We start from the raw sequence: 26,434 nt of genomic DNA, 5'->3' as shown, positions 1-26,434 counted from the left end.
TTGTTCTCCGGCTCGTCCGTTTTCCGACTGTCCCGTTTGCGGATCAGCGGACCGTCCGGAGAAACGCCAGTAACCCTTTCTTATTTACTTTTTATGAGCCATTTGCGCCTCACTTATCACAATGCTGTCGTCTTAATCAGTTTCTCTAAGTTTGTTACTTCACTCTCTGTGTAAACCAAACGCTTCCTGCGCAAAGAAGCACCGTGCGCGCCGAGATGTCGGACCGCGAAGTTCGTTCCCGCAAGAAGCGCAAAGCAGCGCTGGAGAAAGGTATTTTTAACTAACCTGGCTATTTCTAGCGTCAGATGTCTCGTTGTCAACAGCGCAATTGTAGAAAAAGCTCTTCTAAAGATATATTTATCACCTAAGGGCTGCATTGGCGTCACAATAACGAAAATAATTTCCGAAAGATGGTCATTGGTGGGCTGGACCTGTTGCTTATGGCAAGCTTACGTGCCCAGCAAGGTCGCCTCGCTTTTTTTTTTTTTTTTTCAGATCTTTTTTCTCTCTCCTCGCGCGTCAATAGTAGTTTTTAATTAACAAATTGGGATTGTGGAAATTATTTTTCATGCCCAGGCATATAAGTTCACAAATGTTATCGCGATCAAAAGGACTTCTTGTGACTGGCATTACTTCTTGTGATTTTTTACTTCTTGTGAATGGCACTATTTTCTTCGCCAAATGAAATTTTCAATTTATTTATTTCTACCGTAAGAGTCAAACAATATAATATAAGGAAAATATTCACAAATGTTCCTATCATTTCTTCTTCTTCTTTTTTTTTTCTTTTTTTTTTTTACGTAGGAACAGCTGACGAAGGTTCCAAGGAAAAGCATAAACCCCAAAAGCACTCAGATTCTGAGTTAGAAGATGACGCGTCAGTTACTGAACCGAGTGCAACAGCAAGAATTGCGTTCTTGGTTGTTTTCATCGCCCTGGCCATGATGGTTGGAGCTATCTTTTTGGCACTGCAGAGTTCGTCATGTGAGCTGAATTTTATACTTTTAATGCTGCAGCAGTCGCCAAGCCTTTGCTACTTTTGTAACTACTTGCTGCACGGAATGGTCTTTCTTTCTGTTGGCAGCTTTGCAAAGGTCAAATGAAAACAAATTTTGTGATAAGGTATCGTTATTACGATAGGGTATCGATAGGGTATCGTTATTATGCTACTACACACACTATGAACTTATTTTGTCTCAGAAGCTGTCATGACCACACTGACTTGGTAGAGTTCATTGAGGCTTAGTTTACTCACAACACAAGCATGAAGTGCATTGTATTACCGTGCAAGACAGTCGCAGGAAAGGCCGAAGAGAATAATTGGTGATATGAAAGCATCACTATAGCAGCAAGGCCCTTTGGTGAACTAGGTCAGCATAATTTTTCATTTGTTTAACCTTACTTACATGACCATATTTCGACAGAATAGTGCTTTGTGCATGTTGTTAATGTTTTCTGCATATTTTCAGCTTTAAATGCATTTTATAATGAAGCTGAGCGTGAAGCAAATGAAGACTTCATAGTTGCCCAAGAAGAAATGGAAGTTGAAAGTCAGCATTATGCTACTGATGTGGTATGGAGCCCTTGTTCCTATTGTCCCTAAGCATGTACAAAACTAGATGCATGTCACGCAGGCTGACTTCATTTCTTTTCCTTCATTAAATGTATCTCTGTCCCTGCTACTTATCTTCACAGTAAATATTGAATAGGCTTTGGCTTGTGTCAAACTTATCTTGTGTTTTCTGTTCATAGGAGGGATCTAGTGAATTAGAGCCAAGTGTCCAAAGTAAAGAGCAAAGCATCAACTTGGGAACCTTCAGCATAGGTATGCACATACAAATTTAATTGTTTTGCAAATCATTTGAAATCCAGCATTTGTCTTGCATTCTTTATGTAAGTTTGTTGATGTTCTTCATTTCAATGCTGTTATATGTCATCTAAGTTCCATGTGAGAATTTTAAAACTATATAGTACTTTTTTGTCTTACCTACATACACAAGTAGAGGCAGAAGCTAAAGGTTGTGCTTCCTGACCAGTGTTGTGGAATGGGTGCCCCCATTCCATGCCCATTCCATTCCAGGGAATTGGAACTTGCTGTTATTCCATTCCTTTCAGTTCCTCAGAATGAAAAAACTGTTGCCCATTCCACTCTGGGAATGGCCGGGCAGTTCAATTCCATTCCTGTAATTCCTCAACGCAAGATCGGCATCTTGATCGTTTTATCGAGTTACCGATGAACGCACCATAAAGCTGATGTCATTAGATGCGTTGAGAACTGCAAAAATGCGCAAAATGCATTACCAAGGTCGAGGGATAGTAGCTTGGTGACATATCTCGTGTAGTACAACCACCCTACTAATTCCTACAGGGGCAGTTCTCCCGCTACCTACAGTGTATGCATGACCAGCATGTTTTAAAGGCTTGTGATGTTTTAATGTTGTTTAAGTTTTAATGTGGTTAATGCTAAAATGATGACATAGCGTATTTTGATGCTGACAAAAGTAGTGTTCAAGAAGACCTTATATTCACTAAGCAGTTTTGTCACGTGTCTGGAGCAGTCGTGACTATGGAGAAAACTAAGATTTGGTTAATAGGCAACAGAACCCTCCAGACCTGCTGGTATTAGTTGGAACAGTGCACCACTCGAGCACCTTGTTGTGCCTTTGCATCAAATACGGAACACTGGGCCGCACTGCTCGTCAGCACTCACGCCAAAGGGGATACTTCGAAGCATTGTCTAGCATTGATGGTATGAGTGAGCCGCTGTGCTCGCTGAACCGTTGGGCTTCTCTAGCCGTCAACAGGCGCCAGCGGCCCCACCTGGGCCTCCCTCCACCCTAGAACAAAGCGAACGTGGGTTTTCTTCGGTGTGAATCGTAGCGTTGGGGCTCGGGGAGGCACCGCCGTGGCCGCAGCTATGCGGGCTCTCCTGCTTCGGCTGCCTTTTAGAACCAATGCTTTCAAAAGTTTATTCTCTCTCTCTGTATGGAGGGAGAGGGCGCACAGTTCATCGTGTATGACTGTATGCTGTGCTGACCTGCAGACCTTCCCTTCGTCGACAGAGTTTCGGGCAAAGGCATTCATGAGTGTAGACAGAGGGGAAAGTATTGCAAAAGGGTTGGGGGGTGGGGAGTACGAGGTAAGACGGCGCACAAGCTGTTATGCGAAAGCTTGCAGTGAACACAAGCATCCCGCCAGTGTCAATACGCATCACAACTTATAGAAGCGCTTTCTCGAATATGCGTCTGAGTCTCTGACGGCGACAGAAGCAAAAACAAAAAAGTGAAGGGTGGGGAGGCAGCAGGCGGCCGGGACGAAGGCGCCGCCGAGGTAAAAACATATTACAAGGCGTAAGGGGGTGGAGTATGACGCCGCTGTAGTTCCGCACGACAGATATCAACGGCATAGAGCTGTGGTTACACGAAGAATCAAGACAAACTTCGGAGCAACTCAGTCTATAAGCACAGAATTGTAGTAGGTGCGTTGCTTATAAATGTACCGTGCTTGTGTCAGCCACGCCATTTTAAAAATACTGCTTTATTGTTAAATTCGAGGCTCTGACATACTAATGTTTGAACGTGGGCTGGTTGGTTCTTCGGCATATATTGACAAAAGCAGCGCGTAGACGAAAAAGCGCTCTATTTTAGTAAAAAGACGTAATTCCATTCCCATTCCATTCCGGGCAAAAGCCGCCTAATTCCACTCCCATTCCATTCCGTGGTCGCGGAAATGTGGAATGATTCTGGAGTCATTCCAATTCTAGAGTGGTAACTCCGCAACACTGTTCCTGAAAAAAGCATTTGCTCCTTGTGCAGTGTGCCATGCAGGCCTGTCGCATGTGCACTCATGGACAATCGAAATACAAGCAACTTAAGGCTAACTAGAATGTGTTTTTTCATTTCTTCTTTAGCCAACACGTGTAATATAAGCACGATTTTGGCTTTTACACTAGTGTGAGGTTTAAGCCATCTTTGGAGACCTTTTAAAACTTCTTTTGTATATGTGACATTTCAAATGATTTCTCCAGTGTTTAGCAGTATTGTTACAGATAAAGTAGTATGTTGAGCAAAGCGTGGAATCAGACTAGTTGGTGATCATTCATTCTGAACTGCACTGAGTGCAACTAATCACAGCAACTAACACAAATAGACACACCAAACAGGATAAGAAAGCACAAACTACCAGCTGGTTTATTGTTGATGAAATTTATAATTAATGCTTTGGATTCACCCATCAGGGTGCATCAGTGGCAATTGTGTTGTGCAGCTGCGTCCAAGGTTGCAGGTTGTCCCAGCCGTGGTGGTCACGTTCCGATGGAGCCAGAATGCAGAAATGCTTGTGTAGCCAGATGGAGCCAGAATGCAGACATGCTTGAGATTGATAATATTGGAATTATGTACTTTTATTTTTATTTGCTCTGCGTTGGTTTGTGACCTTAGAACCAACTGCTGGGTTACCATATTCTATCCGGAATAAGCACCCTGGGAGGAAAAGGGCTGGAGAAAACGAAAATCAAACATCGCTTTTCTGAATTTTAGACTGAAGATCATGATGCTGATATGCCAGCGTGATGTTGTGGCTTTCAAAGTATTTTGTTGTACTTGGCCCATTTTAGCGCATGAAAAGCTATCTAAATTTTCTAGGTTGAGTGTTTGGTAACTTCGTAAGGCAATATACTCCTTCTTACCTATAATAACTTGGCTAGGTCTGAGTAGGCACTGTTGAAATCTATGAAGTCATGGCGAGCTGGTGTGGGGAATTACAGCGCAGCATTGCCAGTTATTCATTTTTTAATCTTTTGTGGCTTACGTAGTGACATTTTACGATAAGAGTGGTCGTTGTGCTATTGCAGAAGTGTAATTTACTAGTACAGCTTAACGTAACATTCCTATTTAATATTTACTGTCCCCTTAAGAAGCAGACAAATTCTTTTTAATATTTTCTTTTGTACAGATCCCACAGAGCCGCTGCAGGCTCCTGAGAATGCAGCGTTTGACAGTAGCCAGACAAGCACACTGACACAGAACTTTGAGTCGTTCCAGACCACAGACCATACGGAAGGGCCTGTTGGGCAGACATCGGAAACGGTATCATCAACGCTTACGGAAACAGATGTCCTAAGCTCTACTGAAATACTACAGCCTTCAGAGGCTTCAGAGATTAAGCAGGATGAAAGTGCCCAGGCATTGTCCTTAGAGGCAACAAAAGTATCTGGTAAGTTGACTGCATGTACATTCTCTTCTTCTATAAGTTACATAGGGTTGGTCATTATAATCAGCTTCTTTTTCTTCAACTTCATGTCATCATCTATGTGCCTCCTTCTCCTCACCCTAGCATTAGGCTTCATCTGACATTGTTTCTATTTGCCTCCAGAGTAAATCTTCAGTGCCTTTTTGCGAATGTAGCTGCAGCATAAAAATGGTAGTTATTTATAGCAAAACTTCAATAAAATATTGCTCAAAAATTGTCTAAGCACAAGTTTTTCCAACATGTTAGAATCAAAATGTTTCCCTCAACTTTACCAAAGTTAACCTTATCGTCAACAAAGTTGATTCTGAAATAAAATTTCAGTTATCCTAGCTAGAGTTCATATTTTTACATGGGGCCGAAATGGGGCTGTTACACTTATGTACCGTTTAATGTGCCTTTAAACACGGGAAGTTTTATGATTCCTAAATTCCCTCTTCATCGCACACACTGTCATCCTTTGTAAGGCATTCTTCAGTGTATTTTCACCTTTTACAAGTTGTTTCTTCAAATAGGCTTTCAGGGTGAATATTACTGTAGTTTGACATGACTGTTTGCAATGGGAGCATGACTAACAGTGTTACAAGGGCAGTAATTGTCAGCATGTGCAAAATGGACAAGCTCATATTGGGGTTTAAACCTTGAGAACATTACTTTGAGTAAGGTGTGACTACCTGAAGCCACAGGGCATGACACTCAGAAAGAAATCTGTAGCTGAGCACACATCCTGTCCACATTAATACAAGTATGTTGACTAGAATAGAACAACAGAGTGCTCCACTACAAGTTTCTTTGGAAACTAGCTGACTGTTATGTTTTGTAGAAATCCAAATGCAGCACTTTGTTCAAGAACGCTGCTCTATGGATAGACATAGAAAAGCACATTCCGAAAAAATGACTTGTTGGTGGTCAAGCTGGTGCCTTTGCTGTGCATTCTTTTTAAGGATTCAAAAACAGACACCACAAAAAGAACATGACATACACCACATGCAAGACACTTGCGTGTGTTGTGTTATGTGTGATGTCTGTTTTCATGCTGTTATAAAGAATTTACAACATCCTCATAACATCAGTTTTGGATAGTTCACTGGTTGCTGGACATTTAGTACTGTTAGTAAGAGTCATAGTTGTGCTTGCTTTTATTCCTATAGAGGCTTCTTCACCTCCAGCATCAGAGGTGGCCACATCTACATTGGAAACAATGGCTTTGAATGCAGATCCACTTGAAGAACAGGCTGCTATCACAAATGAGTATGATGCAAGGATTCAGAAGGATCTCCAAGAATCTGAAGAGCTAGTTGAGCAGGTGGGCTTGCCTGCATTTCTAGTAACTCAACAGTAAAACAAAAATGATATGAAATAGTGGCTTATATTTAGCAAATCGCATGTGTTGTCATTAGATTCAGGTGATCAAATTTGTATGTTGGAAATGTATAGAATATTTAGCTCACTTGATGCAGTGATGTTACATTCTCGTCAAAATAACTGTGCTTAGTAGGACTTAAACAACACACACTAAGACAAAGGAGCACACACTGAGCATGTCCCCAACATATGCTGGTGAGACACTGATATTGTCGTCTTGTCACATCAGCTATCCTTGTTCTACTGACATAATTGTGATGAAGACTGCAGCAAAGCTATGCAGTTTAGAAGAGCACATGCACAGATTTCTGAGTGACAATTTTTAGCTATTTGTAGCTTAAGGGGGTTGCTTTTTTGGCAAAAGTCTATATATTTTACTTGAATTTTGACTCTAGAACTATGCCTCACATTTGTATTCTGCACAGAAAAGCGTCATACATACATACATATATATATGGTCGATTCCCTTTAATTTGACATTAGTGAATTCAGCCTTTTAGTTTAAACCATGTTCAAAGTGTGAAAAGACACTCATGTTATATGAAGTCATCTTGTAGTTTGAACTACAAAATGTCTACAATTCATATTTTTAATATCAATTGGTTTTGTCAGTCCCAGCAGGATTGAATTAGCAGAAGTCAGCTGCACCAGAATTTGCTCTTGTGTTATCATTTATTCAAAAAAAAAAAAAAAAGATATATAAGAACTGCATGTTATGTAGCTGTCTCAGTTCACTGAAAACTAATGTTTCCTTTTCAGGAAGTGGATGATATATTCTGGGACTTGTAGGGAGGGTGGTTGTCCTGTAGTGTAGGGGGGGAAAAAAAATATTGTGAGGTAATCGTTATCTGGACACATGTTGCTACAGCATAGTTCAACTACCATTCTTTACTCAATCATATTCATGTAGAGGGTGGGCATTATTGAGACTGACCTGGTTTGTCTGCACTTTATAACTAAAGGGGGCTTTGACACATGGAAAGACATACTGGTATGTAATGGTGCATGATTCTTATGGGAATTCCTACTAAAAAGACTCATTTGTATGTGATGATGCATTATCAAGCTCCATATTAGAGAAATTTCTCCAGCGAATGTTTAATCTTTGCTTAAGATCTACACAAAAGATCTTAGTAACTCACTGCTTTAATAAAACATTAGTTGTGTGCAAGTGCTACTGCAGTGCCTTCATTCATTGTGTGCTCACCCAGGAGACTATGAAAAGTTAACATAGTTGTATGCAGGCCTGGTGCATTATACTTTTTTCTTTTTTTTTTTTCATTCTTTTTTTTATTATTCATTTCTCTTCCATCTCATCATCAACTTTGTCAACTAGATAATCTTGGAACAGCAGTTTCCAAGTTGATTATCAAGGGCAAAAGATAGAATGGTATAGACTTAGAACAGATTGTAGACTAGGCTGTATCAAGCGAGCAGCAAGTAGACAATATTTACAGAAACAGTGAATTTTTTTGTGCGCCTAGCTGATGAAGGACTTGCATATGCATAATTTCAGAGCTTGGATTCACTGCTCGAGTACGTAAAAATGGTTGTATTAGTAGTACACACCACTCCTTTAACATCACTTAGTGCAGACTGTGACAAAATTGATCTCATTGGTACCATTTAACTCTAAGCTATGTTTCTTTTTTTTTTCTTGCTTTTTATTTCTATTCTTTGAAACCTTGGTGGGTAATATTCAGTTCACTGTGTTTCTGTTTAACTGCTGTAAAGATTGGCACTTAGGCACATTTAATTACACCATGACTCAGTCTAATAATCTGCGTGTGTGGTTACACCAGTTTGCACTAATTGTAAGTTATGGCATGACAGCAGCTTCGATTGTCTTCTCTGTTTTATGGAAGAGAGAAAACTATATATTCATTTTTCTTTCATGTGATAGTCATTATTTGGAATTTCAAAAGTAAATTCTTAATTTTATTTTTCTTTACAAAATTACAGAAAGAAGTTGCATAAGCCCGAATTGACTTTCCTATGAAATTTTCATTGTGTTGTAAAACAGCACTATGAAATACTGTTGTAACGCTCATCTTTGTCCTATAGGAAAGATTGTACTAGCACACACGATGATGTATTGCATGTATGACTTTTTTTTTTATCTAGTCTGCTATGTGCTTTTAAGAATTGTGTTAGCAATGCACTTACAAGTTTGTGTTCAGTTACCATATTGCCGTGAAATAACTGCTATTTTTGTTTGTTTTGACCTAACCTTAATGTGTTTCTGACCTTACTGGTTAGATTTGAAGCTGTTTGTGAAATGTGTTTGCAAGGAATGTTCCATGCCTGATCTATAACCACACTTAGTTTTCCCTTAATTGCAGTTTGGCAGGTGTGCTGGGGATAGTTCTTAGTAGCCATAACTACAGAGTTCTAAGTTAGTCGCACCTTTCAGTCCCCTGAAAAGGCTCTTGAGAAGTTTAAGCAGCTTCTCCAAACCCACCCACAAAGTCCCAGAGCCAACTATGGCAAAGCACTGGCCTTGGAGAAGGTTGCTGAACTGAGGAAGAGCAATTCGATTCTGGAACAGAGCATCCAGGCTTACTTGGATGTGATGAAGTTGCCGAAGGTACCCCATGAGTTGTACCTCAGGGCGGGAAACAAAGCTGTGGATCGCATGCGCTTCCGAGGTGAGTGAGCTTGCGGCCTTCTGGGCCACCAGTCAGTTGATTCAGTATTACATATATGCACAAGAAGCAGTGCCTTGTGACCTTTAGATACTACACTTAATTCAGCACTTAGCCTATCTAAGAAATGAAGAAAAAACTATAATTTATTTATGGGTTCTAGACTAGCTGGGATTGATGCTCTGGCACAAGCAGCAACAAAAGGTACTTCATTGGACACAAGCACAAGAAAGAAATAACAGTGCTGCAGAGAAACACAAAGCTAGATGTTTGCTGGGCTTGACTTCTGTCAGCATTCTTTCTTGTTTAACAGCTGTGTTTCAGCAGGCTGGCACAACTTAATGCTATTGTATTACATATGTGGTGATTACCGTATTTTCCAGTGTACAAGGAGCACCCTTATATAAGTCGCCCCCCCCCCCCCCCCCCTAAAAATAGCCGCTTTTGCAGAAAAGTCAATATCAGGCGCACCTTTGTATAAGACGCACCGGTTTCATGCATTGCGGGTTCACATGCACATATCCTCGTCGCGAAATGCCATACTTAGCTGACTCTGAGAGCGCTAAGCTACTACGCACTGCTAATGAACCGGAGATTTCGGGCACCCAAGACGTGAGGAAGCCGATATCAAAGGTGAGCTAGGGGCAATATCAGGTGAGCATCTAGCACTCCGCTATCTCTCGTGCTGAGCCATTGCCGTGCTTTCGTCAGTGGTTGTCAGCACAGCAAGGCAGGACCGCAAATTGAACGCCTACTCAGTGACATGGGAGCCGTAACAAACATTCGAAAAACAAGATGCTTCCGCAGTCTCACACCATCAGCAAAATAACGGTGGAAGGGCGAAAATCATGCCGCGTTTTGATGTGTACGTCCTATTTCGCAGCGTCTGCGCATGCATAGGGGCATAGAACACGAGCTTGCACGCATCAGCAAGCACATTTGCTGAGTGCTGCACCTGCAACCTTCAAAATTTCATATATAAGTCTCACCATTGTATAAGACATGTTGACGAAAATTTTCAAATAAAAATGTGCCTTACACACCGGAAAATATGGTACATATGTTTATTTCTTTGGCTTTGGAATGACAAGTCTTATTATCAGTGCTTTCTTTTCATCTAATAGAAAAAATATGGCACGAGTGTAGGTCTGATCTAGCTAAGAAGAGCAAAACTACATTTAATTAAGTTTGTATGTGCGGCAATGGCCATTTAGTGATTTCGTAGATGGTATATGGCATGAAAGCTGGTGCCACAATGATACCATGGAAATAAACATACACAGTTTCTACAGGTGGGGACACAAGAACCAGAAAAATCAGATTGAAAAACACAGAGCAGCATTACAATATATTACTTGGAAAAAAGAGACCACATTAAACAGGCCAGGCTTGATGAAAATGATTCATAGTGGCTCTGAAGCAATGTCACCACTGAAGTTGCTGTAGTACAGTTGTCCACAGGAAGAGCATGAATATGCTTGAAAAATCTATGTATAAATAAAAGGTCATTCGTTGATAATGCACTGTAATATGAGGATTGCTCATTGCTATAAATTTATTCCTACTATTCCTGATGCAACCAGTCTTCGACATTAGCGTGTTGTAGCAGTACTGACACTAAAATGTTTTTCTTTTTTTTTTTCTTTGTTACATAGCTGCCAACATTATAATTGCAGTATGAGACCTGAATTCCTTGAGCATGTAACTTTTTTTTTGTTAGATAGCTGCTGGTTCCGTAATCATGAGATGAGGCCTCGATTCTTTAAACTTGCAGTGAATTGTACATTATAGCATCTAATGCAACAAATTAAGCACAAAGATTAAATTACCAATCATATTTTTTAATGTGAGCAGTTCAAAGCTTGCTCCAAATGGCATGGGGCTTCTTGGCATAGGGTTTGTTTACAAGGGATCCTCTACATGCCACGAAAATTGGTGAAAGTGGTGATAATGTGCTATCACTGATGCGCGAGTTGGCACACTGGTTCCAGCCACATTGTGGTCATCTTGCGTAAGGCTTTAGATGATAGGATAATAGAAGACAAAGTGAGAAGGGCGCTGCATGTTCTCAAAGAAGTGACAGCAGAGGACCAAACTTATCCCGTATCAAAAGTGAAAAACTACACAGTTACGAAAGAATGGCTGGTGCACCATACGTTCAGCTTTGGCAATGCAGTCACTGTAGCTTGTGACCCCTGCCCCAGGCTGACCGACGTGTGTGTCAGCGGTTTGTGATGCTACGTGACCACAACCTGCAATTTTCATGAAAGGTAAAGCAGACCTTGTAAACAAACCCTAAAAGAAGAAGCTGATCTCCATTTGGCATACATTCTGAACTGGTCACATTAAAAGAAGACGTGATTGGACGTTTTTTGCTTGTTTAAGGGATTCTGGCACCTTACTGTAGTCACGTGTTGGCAGCTGTATTATAAAGCAAGAAAGCAGCCTACAAATATTTTGTGTGAACGCTCCTTTAATTGTGCACTAGGTCAGACCGTTTTGTGCAAGCAAGCTCTCTGCACACCTTTCAGGAATTTTCACCAAAGCTATAAAACTGCAGGCGGAAATGAGCAGCAAGTTCCCAGATAATATTGGAATCAAGAATCAAATGGCAGTTTCTTACCTCATGATTGGGCAAGGAAAAGTTGCTGCTGGGCTGCTTGAACAGGTGTCAAACTTATTTCTTCCTTCTATAAACTATGTTTCTGCTTATGTAGCAGCGATTATTGTAGAGGTGCTGGCTCTTGTTTAGTCACACTATCTTACTAATAGAGCTCATTCATTTGATGTACAAAAGTGAAGTACTTGTTAGACATAAAATTGGTCATGAAATCTAATAATGAAAATAACTTTTAATGCTGAAATCATGATCAAATTCACAGTAATTCTGTTTTCTGTCCTTTAATTTTTATTGTTGCCTTAATATAGAGTGTCGAGAGTAACAAGGAGGATGTTATTGGTTGTCAATTATTCATTCAAAGTATAAGTATCGTGAGGACAAAATTACAGGGAAAAAAAGAAGCCTTACTAGTGCAAACCGCTATCTCTCCTTGACTCCAGGCATTAGTATTAGGTATAGATGATGGAGAATCAAAGATGGAGGAGATATCATGCTTGAAAAGCTTGCTGCCCTTTATACGCAATGCCTCACGACTTCAAGTGTACCAGAGAGCTGGAAGAATGCCAACATTATACTAATCCATAAGAAGAGAGACGTTGAAGAATTGAAGAATTATAGACCTATTAGCTCGCTTTCAGTATTGTATAAAATATTCACCAAGATCATTTCCAATAGAATCAGGGCAACACTTGACTTCAGTCAACCAAGAGAACAGGCTGACTTCAGCAAGGGATATCTACGATGGATCATATCCATGTCATCAATCAGGTAATCGAGAAATCTGCGTAGTACAATCAACCTCTCTATATGGCTTTCATAGATTATGATAAGGCATTTGATTCAGTAGAGATACAACAGTCATAGAGGCATTGCGTAATCAAGGAGTACAGGAAGCATACGTGAATATCTTGGCAAATATCTACAAGGATTCCACGGCTACCTTGGTTCTCCACAAGACAGGTAGAAAGTTACCTATCAAGAAAGGGGTCAGGCAAGGAGACACAATCTCTCCAATGCTATTCACTGCATGCTTCGAAGAAGTATTCAAGCTCTTAGACTGGGAAGGCTTAGGAGTGAGGATCAGCAGCGAATATCTTAGCAACCTTAGGTTTGCAGATGACATTGTCCTATTCAGCAACAATGGGGACGAATTACAGCTAATGATTGAGGACCTTAACTGAGAAAGTGTAAGAGTGGGATTGAAGATTAACATGCAGAAGACAAAGATAATGTTAAATAGCCTGGCAAGAGAACAAGAATTCAGGATCGCCAATCTGCTTCTAGAGTCTGTAAAGGAGTACGTTTATCTAGGTCAATAACTCACAGGGGACCCTGATCATGAGAAAGAAATTTACAGAAGAATAAAATTAATTGGGTTGGAGTGTATACGGCAGGTGGACCGGTGGACCATTAGAGTTAAAGAATGGATACCAAGAGAACGGAAGCGCAGTTGAGGACGGCAGAAAATTAGGTGGGGTGATGAAGTTAGGAAATTTGCAGGCGCAAGTTGGAATCAGCTAGCACAAGACCGTGGTAATTGGAGAACGCAGGAAGGGCCTTCGTCCTGCAGTGGACATAAATATAGGCTGCTGCTGATGATGATAGATGATGTATGATGTAATTCAATCTTGAATTATTGATTTTAATGATTAATGATAATAATGAATTAATGATCTTGAATTAATGATCAAACAAATTTAAAGATTTTTATTGATCCACTAAGTCATCATTGCACTGTAAAACCATTTCTTTCATATGTGGTCTAACTCAAAAATTTTATTGCCGAGCTTAGATGGTTGAAGTCTGCAGTTTATATTTTCATTAAACTACAGTGTAAGTTATAAAGACAGTAGATACAACTAGAGGCACTTAAGTACCTGACTGCTATGGAACCCTTTAATCAATGCACTATTAAATGAGGTAGCTAAGGTACACATTCTACAAAAGAAGTACAGTCACTGATCGATTATACAGGCTTGGTCGGTACTGGCTTGAAGTCCAAATAATTGGGAGTCTGAAATGATGAGTTAACCTGAAAAGAAGTGTCTTTATCCAACCAGTGGCCATAAAAGCTTGTCAGGACGATGTTGCATGCACATGGATTGGCACGTGACCAGGTCATTCTGTATTTCAGTGATTTTCATGCCAACGTGGAGCATGTTTTAAAAATAAAGCCTTCTGTGTGAACAAAACTGACTGTTAACGCCCTCCTGAGAAAGTCGCCGGTGTGTTTTGTGTTTATTTATTTATTAATTTATTTTAATGCATACTTTCATGGCCCGAAAGCACTACAGATAAGAGCGGTAACAAACCAAAATAATATACAGACAATTATGTAAAGAAAAAAAGGTAAGCCAGATGGCTGAGTTTAGGCCATATACTTTTAACTGACCATGGGCGTCGGCGCGATCTACCGCCTAGCTCATTTTTTGCTTCGGTCATGCTGCCCTCTCTTATCAGCTTAGGATGCTGATATGCTGCTGCCAATGACTGCTCAAGTAAGTTACTGGTCGCTCACAAGAGAAGATTCTGGGATGGTTCGTTAAAGCGAAAGACACATGAAAAGCGCTCCTGATGGTTTCTCCGGATGCACTGCACCAGCAGCTGTGGCAGTAAAATAAAATGGCACCAGCCTAATAAAGCGCGCGCAAACAATACCTCTTTATTCTTTTACCCTCACACAAAAGAAAAAAGAAAAATGCTAAGTCGTTTATGTGCTGAGAAGCTTGTTTTGGTTTATACATATTGACTAAGCAGGTTGTTAGAAGCTGTAGACAAAACCAGCAGGAAAATGCTTGAGTTAGTGAAGCGCGCTTTCCCTTGACGCCGCCTCAGGTGCTCGGTTGCCTGCGTTTAGTGAAGTGTACTTCACAGCAAAGCAAGAGCGGCGCGCTCCAGTGCTGTAGCAGACGACGCGAAGCACCTCCCCTAGGTGCCTGCGTGCCTGCACAGCTTCGCTTTGATGCACGGTCGCGCTGGAAGCACTGGTGCTCCGCGGAGCACGGCCACGCTGAGTCGTGTTCACCCCAAGAGTGGACAACCCTGTACATTTTCAATGTGAACTTAGTAATCAAGTGATTACTTAAGCCCAAGAGGTAAATCGATTTTGAAACAAAGTCGGGCAGAATGGTGAAAATAAGGTCTAGGATATTAGATGACGTGGAAGTTGTACAGGTGGGTTCATTTACTAACTGTGCAGGTTGAAGACCGAACAGAGATTCAGAAATTGTGCATCCTCGTATGGGCTTTTTGCTGGGGTAAGAAAAGCAAGATCACTTGTCCACAAAATATTAGAAAAATTAAAGTCCCCCAAAAGAAACAAAGGTGACATCGGATATCGAACAGTTAGGTTGTTTAGAACATAATGTAAATCATTGCAGAAAGATTTTCGTGATATTGAGGGTCTATAACATGCGCAAGAAATGCAAGCACGATTATCAATACCAACAAGTACGCTCACGAACTCTAAAGCAGACACTACTGGCACATTCGACGAAGCAAGTTGATCATTCACGGTGATTAGAACACCCCCACCAGCATGAACATTACATTCGTACCGGTAGACCTTGTAACTTATTTTTTCATTAAAAAAAATTTCAGTTTTTAACATTTTTGCTGAAAGCGAGGTTTCCGAAAGAACAACTATGTCAGCTGAGCATGCAATGTGAGATAATAAGGTTGTTCGCTTATTAAGAACACTGCATGCATTGGTGAAAAAAAAATTTTTATTAATTGGTAGTGATTACTTTTCTAACTTCGTAATTCTTAACCTTATAACAACAATGAATGCAAGGTTATTTGAGCCCATTTGAAAAGATCACTTTCAATTGGTTGCAAGGTGTGACCTTTTGTGCAGCTTTCTTTTCCACATTTCACAGAAAACTGCTGTGATTTACAAGCAGCGAGCCATGACAGCTTTTAATGATTTCGCTGGCTTTCTTTAAACACAGAAAAGAGAGCTATGCAAATAGTAGCATTGCAAAACATTGAAAAAAATAGTTATATGGGTCCACTGAAACTGAATCTCAGCTTTCCCATAAACAGGAGAAACTGTTTCCCTGTCTTGATCTATGCCTAACGTTACCATAGCAACAAAGTAATCGTAGTGACACATGATTACAGTTTACAAAAGCTGAGCTACAAGACAGCTACCGCTGTTAACAGTAAAGATTTGGGTTTAATGGCCCTTTATGATTCTTGTTCATTGTGTCTTCATAACTCATTTATTTGCTTCTTATTGCTGTTCACTTTCTGCCTTCCCCACTATATTTTCTTACAAGAAACTGTAAAATCATAAACACATGAAAAGACGGACAGTTTTCAGGCATGGTTTGCAGCTGAATAGAAACTGTAGTGCTGATGCATGCCTGCTTTATATGTGTTTGTGAATCGGGCTTTATTTCAAGGTTTATCTGAAATAAATACAAAAACAAAGATTTTGTATGCATAATTTCTTAAAATAGCTAGCCATACTTTTTTCTTCCAGTTATATTTGATGTGGTTTCAAATAATTTGAACTTCTGACAATTCATAATTTGAATGTGTAAGGCCTTGTGTCTGTTTGTGCTCTTGCTCATTCAGGTTTTGAAACAAGACCCAAAAAATGGGTTTGCCAAGGTGCACTATGGTTTCATATTGAAGACTGAAAGGAATGACTTGGAAGGTGGCATCAAGTATATGAGCGAAGGCATCGCAACCAAGGAGCCAGGCGTCATAGACGGTCGGTTTTACTTGCACCTAGGAGATGCCCTCCAGAGAACTGGACAGAATGATAAGGTAATTTTCAATAAGGTCTTTCTTCTTAGGGTTCTCTATGGGGTACGGTGATTAACTCGATGAGCTATTATTTTCCTTCATGGATATCTGTCAATAACGTGTTGCAGTGGGTCACAAAGCATAGTGGAACTCGTGTACTGCAGCATGTAACTAAGGATTGAATATGAAGAATGGTGCTCTTCACATACAGTATTTAGTCATGCATTGTGATGCACTGTTCTGCTGCATTTCTATCAAATCAGCAGCTGTGCAATTGCACATGTGCCAATTCATATGCATTACAGACTATCAACTCTTGCATACTTGGCTGTGGTTAGTTATGGTTAGAATTGCTACAAGAATAGAATCCAACATAATCTCAAGTTGTAGCCATGAAAGTGTTGCTGCTTGGCTACACAATATTGTGCATATACATATCAGTGTGCTTGTCAGTGATAGCAGTGCTAGCAGTGCATTACTCATCATTTCCCAGTGGCACACATAGTGAAAGGTACCTCATAAAACATTGGCAATGTCACATTGATTGGAGGCTGTTACAGTAGTGCTTCTTAAAGGTGGCTGCTATCCCGATCTTTGAAAATCAGTTTAGCTGTGTTTAATGCAATAGTAGGCGATTCTGACAAGCAGTAGGTAGCAAGTACTACTAAGGAATTAAGTCACGTTGACAACTTGGCTTCAGCACTTTATGTCAGAACTTCTCTAACATCGCTATTGGTTATATTGTTTAAGCAATCTTATATACATTAAAACTTGGCACATTGAAATTGGCATTACAGAGCTTGTCATCTTGCAGATTACCTAACACTCCTCTTGTAGTACAGTATAGACCACTTATAACGTAACTGCTTATAGTGCAGGACCGGATATAGTACGGTCTTTTCAGACTCCTGTTAATTTTCCCATAGCACTCCATGAATACGCATACCGCTTACAGTGCAGCCGCGTGAGATGAAATACCGGTTATAATGCGGCTTCTGCGGGAAAATCTCGCCGACAAGGGTGGTAGCGAGCACGCTTCTCACGAGGTGTGCCCACCAATGAGAGAGGAGATCAATGAGGGCGATGCGGAGGAGGAGCATGAGACGTTGAGCTTGAGTCCAAGTGCGATAAAATCGTCGCCGCGTGCCGTATGTGCGAGTGAAAGCGTACGGGGGATGCACGCCTTCATGGAGAGCGAACGCACAGCGGAGAGCAAACGCGACTTCCATCGCGCAAAAGGCCGTGGCGTTATGGGAGGGAGGGAGGGAGGAAGGGGGGGCGACGACGCTGTGCTGCGGCACCAAATGCGTATCTGGCAACCGGGCGCAAGGGGAACTGGCGACGCAATCTCCCACGCGAAAGGAGCAAAAGCGGGAAGGCAGCACGGGAGGGAAGGGGGGGGGGGGGGGAGGGGCGGCTTCTACTCTGCCAACAAATGCGTTCGTGCCTGTGCCGGCTGTCGGTGTTGTCACGCGCACCATATCTTGCAAGCGATCTCCACACGGCTCTGACCTTTGTATGCGCTGTGCTTACGCCGCTCAGTTTCCGTTGAAGCGATAGACCGCATGAACCTTCGCTCGCTGCGGTGGCCGCGTTTTGACAGTGGTTGTCTGCGGTCATCGAGTCTATTCATGTTTGCTTGTGCGCGTTGACACCACGCTTGTTAATTCAGTTAGTAAGCGAATGTTTCAAGTTTATGCAGCCGATAAAACTACTATCCCTACTCCGTATAGCTCTCTACTAATTTGCTATAGCAATTGATGCTTGCGAACCGGGACATTTAAAAAAAATTATTACTTTGTCTGTTTCATGCGAAGATCGTGGGTACTTGGACATTGACCTTTTAACGTTCGTAAATTTAAGCGGATGCAAAACTCCCAGTCACACGCTTCGAGTCTCGAATACGCGCAGCTGCTTGGTCTACATGTTTTGCATACATGCAGGGCTTGAAAATCGTTGTTTTGGTTATAGATTTATAGTGCGATACTGCTGATAGTGCAGATATTCACGACTCCAGCGACTTATGTTATAAGCAGTCTACACTATACCTTTACGGTCGTATAATTACTATAGTCAGGTACAACATTAAAAGGCAGTGGCATTTGCCCTTCAAAGGCGGATGCACACGAGCCTCCACCAATGGGCATGTACTCTAGACTGACGTAATGAGCCGGACGGCCGGTGACCCTGCTGACTGAGAACATGGCCGCCCGCACTTCGAACTGGGCCGAGTCGCATCAGCTGTGTGTGTCTGCCCTCAGCAGAGTGAATTCCCAAACTGTTTGTGGTGGTCTGTCTTGCCAGATATACTATTGCAAACTTACTATGTACCACTTGTGTCATGTGCATTTGTTCTGAGAAGCGATCCGGCGAAGAAACCCGTCATGATGGCTTAGCAGCTGTGGCGTTGTGCTGCTAAGCACGAGGTTGCAGGATACACATACTTCAACCATGTAAGCAAAGAGCTTAGCACATATGGTATACTATATCTGACACCTGCTTTTTGTGTGCAGACTGTGGAGACATGTTTAAAGCCTGTGGGGTTTACAATTTCCCTTTGATGCATCGCAAGTGATTAAACAGCAGTTTAAATTTCTCTGGATTCCCCTGGTTTCCTTCAGAATCTCATAGCTTTCTCTAGCATCCACTGGTTTCTTTTTAACATTGTGTGGACTGTGCACTTCCTGCCTGAAATTGCTGACAGCAAGACCAAGGCACAAGTCATATTCAATAGTACTTTGTTTGCCTCTAGGTGAAGTATGCTAACACTTTTCTAAGCCATTCAATAGCGTTGTGCCTTACAGTGTGTGCAGTAAAGTGTACAACCGTCTTTAAGCTCCAATACCCAACATTTTGGCAACATTCTTTGAATACATTCTCTACACTTTGAAAATTCCAGTAAATTGTGATGGAAAGGATATCCTATACAATACTCTTCCCAGGCCCTGGACGCCTACAAAGAAGGAGTCAAGGAGGGGCTCTTTGCATCTGTTTACCAGCGCTCTCTCTACAGCGTTGACGGCCTGAAAGCTCAGCCATGGTGGGACCCAAAGGAAACACCTTATGCATCAAGTGTGAAGGTGTACACCCTTGTTTATACTGGTTGCAGTAAGCTTTTGTTGTATTGAGCAGAAAACTGGTGTGCCTCTGTGTGTCTCATTGTCTAGACATGCATATTTTAACTATTATGGACAACTTCAACCCTACTACCATCATGTTTAGGCAAATAAGCTAACTCTTTCTGCCTTATCTGCCGTGCCAACAAATGGTGTGCATATACAGGGTGATTATATTTAAGATTTGCTGAATTTTTAAATATTGCCAGTGGCAGATAGCATAATTCTAGTCATTGAGCTGGGTTATTCGAAGAGGTGGACATTACTTGTATGAGAAACTGAAACACACGTTAAGTTAGTTTACAAAATATTCACTAATTAACTTCCTAATGAATTACCTTATGGCACATATTGCAAATTACGAATTGTAACCGCTGAGTTTGCAAGGCGTATCATACCACTTGGAATGAACTTCCAGGATGGCACCAAATTAGAAATATGAATTTCTAAAGTCTGGGATGAAAAAATGGACGTTCCAGTTACTTCTGTGCTGCAATGCATAAAAGAGCATTTTGTTTATAAAATAAGTCGAACAACAGTGCATTTGTACGGCGAGGATTCATTCCAAGTGGATATGCCTTGTAAACTCACCGGTTACAGTTTGTAAATTGCATTATGTGCCACAAGGTAATTAAGAAGTTAATTAGTGAATATTTGTTAATTAGTTTAACATGTGTCTTGATTTCTCGTGCACTAATCTATCTCTTTGAATAATCTAGCTCAAGTACTAGGATTTTGCTAACTCGAACCTCGTTACAACGAAGTTAAAGGGCACCTATAATTCGTTATATCCATTGTTCCCATTTAGTGCAATATATGCCCAATGGGTTGCACAATTGTAAACATGGAAATAAGAAGACAGCTTTGCGACTCGCAGAACCGCTACACGGCTGAATAAAATAAAAAGAATCTTTGGCATGTGCAACACGTGACTTAGCACCTGACACGACAGTCTTTAGAGAGCTGCCTTCTGTTCCATTGTGATGGTCTTTCGCACCTGCTTTCCACTTGGCTCGTCGCGGTCAAGCAGCATGTGGCACACAACACAGTGCTCCGCTGTGTGATCGAGGAGGCAAGTGAACTTGGCCGCACTGGCTTGGCTTGGCCGGCTCGCGGTCTCGGAGATTGAACCGATGACAATGCTGTCTCGGAGTCTACGCCCAGCTGCCAGCCCGCGTGGCCCGCCTCGGGATAGGGAGAAATGAAGGCTGGGCCTGGGTGTGACCCCTGCGATTGCACCGGGATCTCTGAGGCCAGGCCCAGCTGCAGCTGCCTGCGCAGCGCGCCGCGTAGTAGCAGTAAATGCACTAATCTTTCGCATAGCCTCACATAGCCGCGCAGAGTAGTGCAGCTCACACAGACAGGCATGCGCAAGAGAGAGAAGTCAACAGAGAAGTGCAGTAGTGAGCTTCTGCTTGTGTGCAGGTGCGCAGCTACGTGCAGCGCTGAGAAATACAACTGTTGTCGACGACGTATTCGACGCGCGAACGCGGGAGTTTTGAACTGCCGCGATGATCGAATGCAGAACCCCGCGGAAAGCGATGTACTCGGCGCCAACGGTCGGGTATTTTTTTTTCGGAGACGAATCTAGTTTATTTTATCCATTGGGAGGGCAATTTCACTTCATTAAATGAGGTTTGAAATACATGGATCTCTATGGGGACTCCAAGGGGAACTTTATTTTATCCGCCATGGTTGCTTAGTGGCTATGGTGTGGGGCTGCTAAGCACGAGGTCGCGTGATCAAATCTCGGCCACGGCAGCCGCATTTCGATGGGGGCGAAATGCGAAAACACCCGTGTACTTAGATTTATGTGCATGTTAAAGAACCACAGGCGGTCCAAATTATTCCAGAGTCCCCTACTACGGCATACCTCATAATCAGATCGTGGTTTTGGCACATAAAACCCCATAATATTTTTAAAAATTTCATTGACTTTATTATATTCATTATTTCGTTATATACTGTTTCGTTATAATGAGGTTCGAGTGTATCTGCCACTGATAATTTTTTCTAATTCTGTAAAGCTTAAAAATTATCACCCTGTATAGAATGTTTAGCCTTTGTTTCTTAAAATAAGAAGTTTCAAGTGTTGCAGTGTGTTGTATCGACAAAGTTGTAGGAATAGCTTTCCCTTTTCTTTTTAAAGCAAAGCTTTATATGGCTAGGCGAAACGAAAAAGCGTCTGTCCGTCGCCTGTGCACAGAAAACTATCATCATCAGCATTGGCTCAAGCGTCGTCGTCTTCCACAGCTGGCTGTGTTGCCGCTCATCATTCCAGCGTAGAATTTCACTTCTCTTCTGTCGTTGTAATGAGGAGGCTTCGTTTACGGGGGTATGAGCCATTGCTTAAGGAAGTATGAGCCATTCATTGTCTTACATAATGGAGAGATTTAATTTTGAAGCAATTTAATTTCTAAGAATCGCAAGCGGCAAAGGCAGGTGAATGCTGCTAATCACGGCGCCGAGCAAACTAGAGACATCGAACACAAGCGACAACAGCGTACTGCGGGCATACCATCAGTGACGTCATACCATCAGTGACGTCACACATCCGTCACAGGGGAATGTGTGTGTAACCTCATAAGCGAGAAATACTTCAATGAACCGTCGGGATTATACCAGTGATAAACACTGGGGCCACACATTTCAGCTTCGCTGGTTAACCATCTATACGAAGTGCTTGGGCGGTGATTTTTTAAACTGGGAACACCTTCTTCCATTAGAACACACTTTTTTAGGTCAATTTAGTAGTTGTAAACCTTTAGTCAAAAGTTGTGCATCCTTGGAATAACAAGCTATTTCATGCCATATTTGAAAGCACTAAATCTGAGATTTACCTTGATACCTTACCTGAAGTAACCAGTACACAGGCAAGGATATTATAGAAAAATGAATGATTACATTAAATGTTGAAATAGAAATGCAAGCCATCTTAACAATTCATGCCTGTAGAGCTTTTTAATTAAGATAAAGTTCAGTTTATGACCTTAATTTGTGATTTCATTTCTGCATTACTGCTACATTATTTACCTGCCATTATTTACCTGCTACATTATTACTGCTCATTTACCTGCCAAAACATATTGGTATCGCATACTTTCTTGCACCAAGTTATATAATTGTGCATAATAAGTGGGAATATGATGGTTGGAAATGTCATTTCAGACTGAACAGACTGCAGAATACCATCTGTGACCAGTATCTGAACATGAGACCCAAACTGTCTTTACTGATTTCAGTATAACCTTGGCAGGCTATTCTACAAACTCTATTGCAAAAAAATTCTGATTCGGTTGTCATAGGGGCTGCTGACGCAAAATGGTCGGAATTGGTGAACTTCCTCTGGTGATAGTATGAATAAAGTGGGTGCAGACAATGAGCACAGGCAGGTTGCAAATTTTATGACTGACAATCTGACTCTTGCTGCAGGAGCTGGAAAAGCACTGGATTGACATAAAAAATGAAGCACTCTCTCTAATGACTGACAAAGGTTTTAAACCTGAAGCTGAGAACCTGAGGGACTCGGGAGATTGGAAGCAGTTTGAAATTTTTGCAAGAGGCAAGTACAATTATGTGTCTGGCGCAATGTGGATTTACTAGGAAATGGCTGTATTATCTGCTCTTCTTTTTTTTTTTTACAGACCCGAGTCATGTGAAACAGAACATAATGAATCAATTTAAAACATACCCAGCTGCAAAAGCAAATCCCTTCATAGTCATTTCACTAGGCTTCTGTTTTACTGCATCGTTTTTATTGATATTGGTATTGAAATGCGTCCACTGCAAAATGACACCGTTGTGTGAAATTTTAGTGCTATGGAGCCAGCAATTTAGCTACTAAAGTCATGTCTCGTGCTCCTGTTTCCAACATTCTGTATTTGTCTCGAACAGTACTTGTGCTGCAGTTGTGGTTGTTAAAGTGTCACGTTAGGACATGCGACTTCTGATAATTGAAAAATTTTAATTCCTTATTACATGCAAGCCCCTAGTAGAACTTGCCTCGTACCATGGTTCTTGTTCATATTAAAGATTTAACAGTGGTTATCGCTTGTCGCACAAGATAAATTAAGACGTCAGTTATTCTGGCCACTATTTTGCGTGAAAGACTAACTGTAGCTGATGTATAATCGTGTCATTGATGGCGGCGACGTACTTGGGCCAGGCAGCCGTCACAGTAGCACTGGCCGACCGTCTCCCCGCCGTTGTGCATCTTGCTGTTGTGGAGGTGTATGCTAGTGTGGGAAAACTGCAATTTGTCAACAACAAGCGTCCCGAAAACGGCAAACAGGAAGATGCTGTGCTATGGGGCTATACAATTGCCGTGTAAGCTCGTTTATCTAGTTATTTATTTTAATTTTAATGTATTTATCATTTTTGGGATTGCCTATGGGTTAGACGGTGATATATGCAAAGTTCCACCATTTCACATCATACTGCGACCTTAATTATGGATAGTACAGACTTCAGATATAACGGACCTTTTCGCTTAATTATCACAGTCATAACGAGCGTCGATTGTACTTACAAAGTGCCACATCGAATACACATGCATGTTGACACTGAAAGGCACAAGAAAACAGTATATACTAAGCCAAAAACATTGTCTCACCTTTCAGGTCATAAGATTGAGAGGAACTGCAGATTGGCTCCTAAAACATGTGCACTCATAAGCCAGATACCAGATGCTGCAGGCTGTAAAAGAGGACAGGTAAGTGATGTGCTTCCCCCAAATGTGTCGGCCAGGAGAAACACCATGATGGCAGAACTCGCAACTGAGTAAAACTGAGCTTGGAAACTTCGGGTTTACTGGTGAAATTTTTCAATTATATTTTCCTCTGTAAAATAGTTCGTACACAATCACATATTAACCATGACAGTACAAAATCTGCATATGCACAATATAATTCACATATTGCAGAATTTTCTCATTTTTAAAGGCTCAAACCTATGCCGTCGATAGCAGTGTGGCATCATAAACTATGAGTAGAAGTTTATGAGCTGCTCTTTTATTCAATGCATTCTACTACTCAAAAACTGAGAACAAGAAATGTACAGTGACCCGCATTATTATTCTAACAAATTTAAAAGAAGATCTGGTGCATGCCACTGTTCTGTTTGAAATCATATTTAAGAAGGTCACATTGCTTGGTCTGCATCACACAACAAAACAGATAGCATTGTTCTTTGCTCGGTTCATATGGACTTTTGGATGCAGTGGAATCATTCCACATCTCTGCAGCAGCTTCCCTCCTCTGATGACAAAGTGCCCATGTAATGTTTCTTTTTTTTACGTTTTTCGTTTTTTTTTTTCCCTCATACAAAGCTGGCCAAAAAATACAATCAAATGCAATCATTGTGAAATCTGTGTGAAAACAAAGCAGCGGTAAGCTCAAAATCTTTGTCTAAAAGTTTTGAGAATAAAAATGCAGATCATTGTATTGTAGTGATCAAAATGATTAACAAACCATGACAACACTTTATGTGTGTGATTTGCAATGTTTCATGCATGCAGCATTCTTTTATCCCTTCCCCTTGAACAAGGTGACTGTAATTTTTGGTCTCATTCCAGGCAAAATTTTCTGTCATGCACCCAGGCACCCACGTTTGGGCACATGTGGGGCCAACAAACTGCAGGCTTCGCTCACACCTTGGACTTGTTGTGCCAGCTAAAGTTCGTATCCGAGTTGCCAATGAGACAAGGTAGTATAGTGTTGCTGGTATAATTAAAATATGTTGCGATGACTTTCAGGGAGGAATTCATTTGCCATTTCTTCATATGTTTGTTTACATACCATGTCTGTACTGTGTTTTGCACTGTACCTTTTGCAGTGACTCAGTGGTTATGGTGTTCTGCTTCGTGTGTTGATTTTACGGCCATGATGGCCACATTCTGGTGGTGACAGAAAATAAGAATGCTCATGTACAGAGCATTGAGTGCATATTAAAGAGCGCCAAGTGGCTAATGAAAATATGATGCCCCAAATTTCCGCACCTCTCAAAGCCCCCGTTTTGCTTCGGAACCTTACATTGAATTAGTCAAGCATTTCATCAATTCATGTGCACTCTCACATTATGTGCTGGCATCCGCTCATACTGTTTAATTTTGTGCTCTCTGCAGGGAATGGAAAGAAGGCAAAATGCTGATGTTTGACGACTCTTTTGAGCATGAAGTTTGGCACGAAGGGGACAGCTTGCGGCTAGTGCTCATCGTCGACTTCTGGCATCCTGATTTGTCAGCAAGTCAAAAAGCCAGCTTGTCGCCAATCTAGTCTTTATACACTTATTTCTGGCTTTTGACTCTTGTGCTTAATTTTTAAGGTGAATGAATTTGTTAGCCTTTGTTTGAACGTTTCACGTGCCACTTCACAGTGCCTTTGTGTTATATGTAGCCACATATGACTTATTTATTGAAACAAGTTTAGTAGGGATTCCATGCTTGTTGTTGTTCGGTGCTCTCTGGGACTCTGCCAAAGAAAAATAAAAAGGCTGCACCTTCTCTTTTGCATGGGGACAAGCTACTCACAATTCCTCAAGTAGCTGTGCCTGGCAGCATCATAATAGTTTACTGAGTGGGATTGCGGCTTCACTTGGCATTGTAATGTTGCCTTGCCACGTTACTGCAGTACATCCACTGGGTAAGCAGAAACACAGTGGCCTTAATAAAGTCTTGATTACTTGTTGAA

The 26,434-nt window shown here is 41.3% G+C and overlaps 1 protein-coding gene across 2 annotated transcripts; it reads left to right on the top strand.

The window, feature by feature from the left end:
* LOC119460578 (aspartyl/asparaginyl beta-hydroxylase) lies at nucleotides 1-26,434 on the top strand. 2 transcript variants are annotated; one of them, XM_049672264.1, is made up of 14 exons: nucleotides 1-270; nucleotides 811-984; nucleotides 1,470-1,573; nucleotides 1,753-1,825; nucleotides 4,954-5,214; nucleotides 6,399-6,553; nucleotides 9,026-9,260; nucleotides 11,789-11,925; nucleotides 16,459-16,653; nucleotides 19,575-19,712; nucleotides 23,181-23,310; nucleotides 24,368-24,459; nucleotides 25,321-25,451; nucleotides 25,870-26,434. In XM_049672264.1, the coding sequence occupies exons 1-14, from the start codon at nucleotides 216-218 to the stop codon at nucleotides 26,018-26,020; spliced, it is 2,031 nt and encodes a 676-aa protein (XP_049528221.1). In that variant the 5' UTR covers nucleotides 1-215; the 3' UTR covers nucleotides 26,021-26,434. The 2 variants fall into 2 exon arrangements, with proteins under 2 accessions (XP_049528221.1, XP_037577467.1); XM_037721539.2 differs by having other exon boundaries at nucleotides 805-984.

The sequence above is a fragment of the Dermacentor silvarum genome, chromosome 8, assembly GCF_013339745.2.
Source record: "Dermacentor silvarum isolate Dsil-2018 chromosome 8, BIME_Dsil_1.4, whole genome shotgun sequence".
NCBI lineage: Eukaryota > Metazoa > Arthropoda > Arachnida > Ixodida > Ixodidae > Dermacentor > Dermacentor silvarum.
The sequence above is the reverse complement of the archived record's forward strand: the minus strand, read 5'-3'. Positions and strand labels throughout refer to the sequence as shown.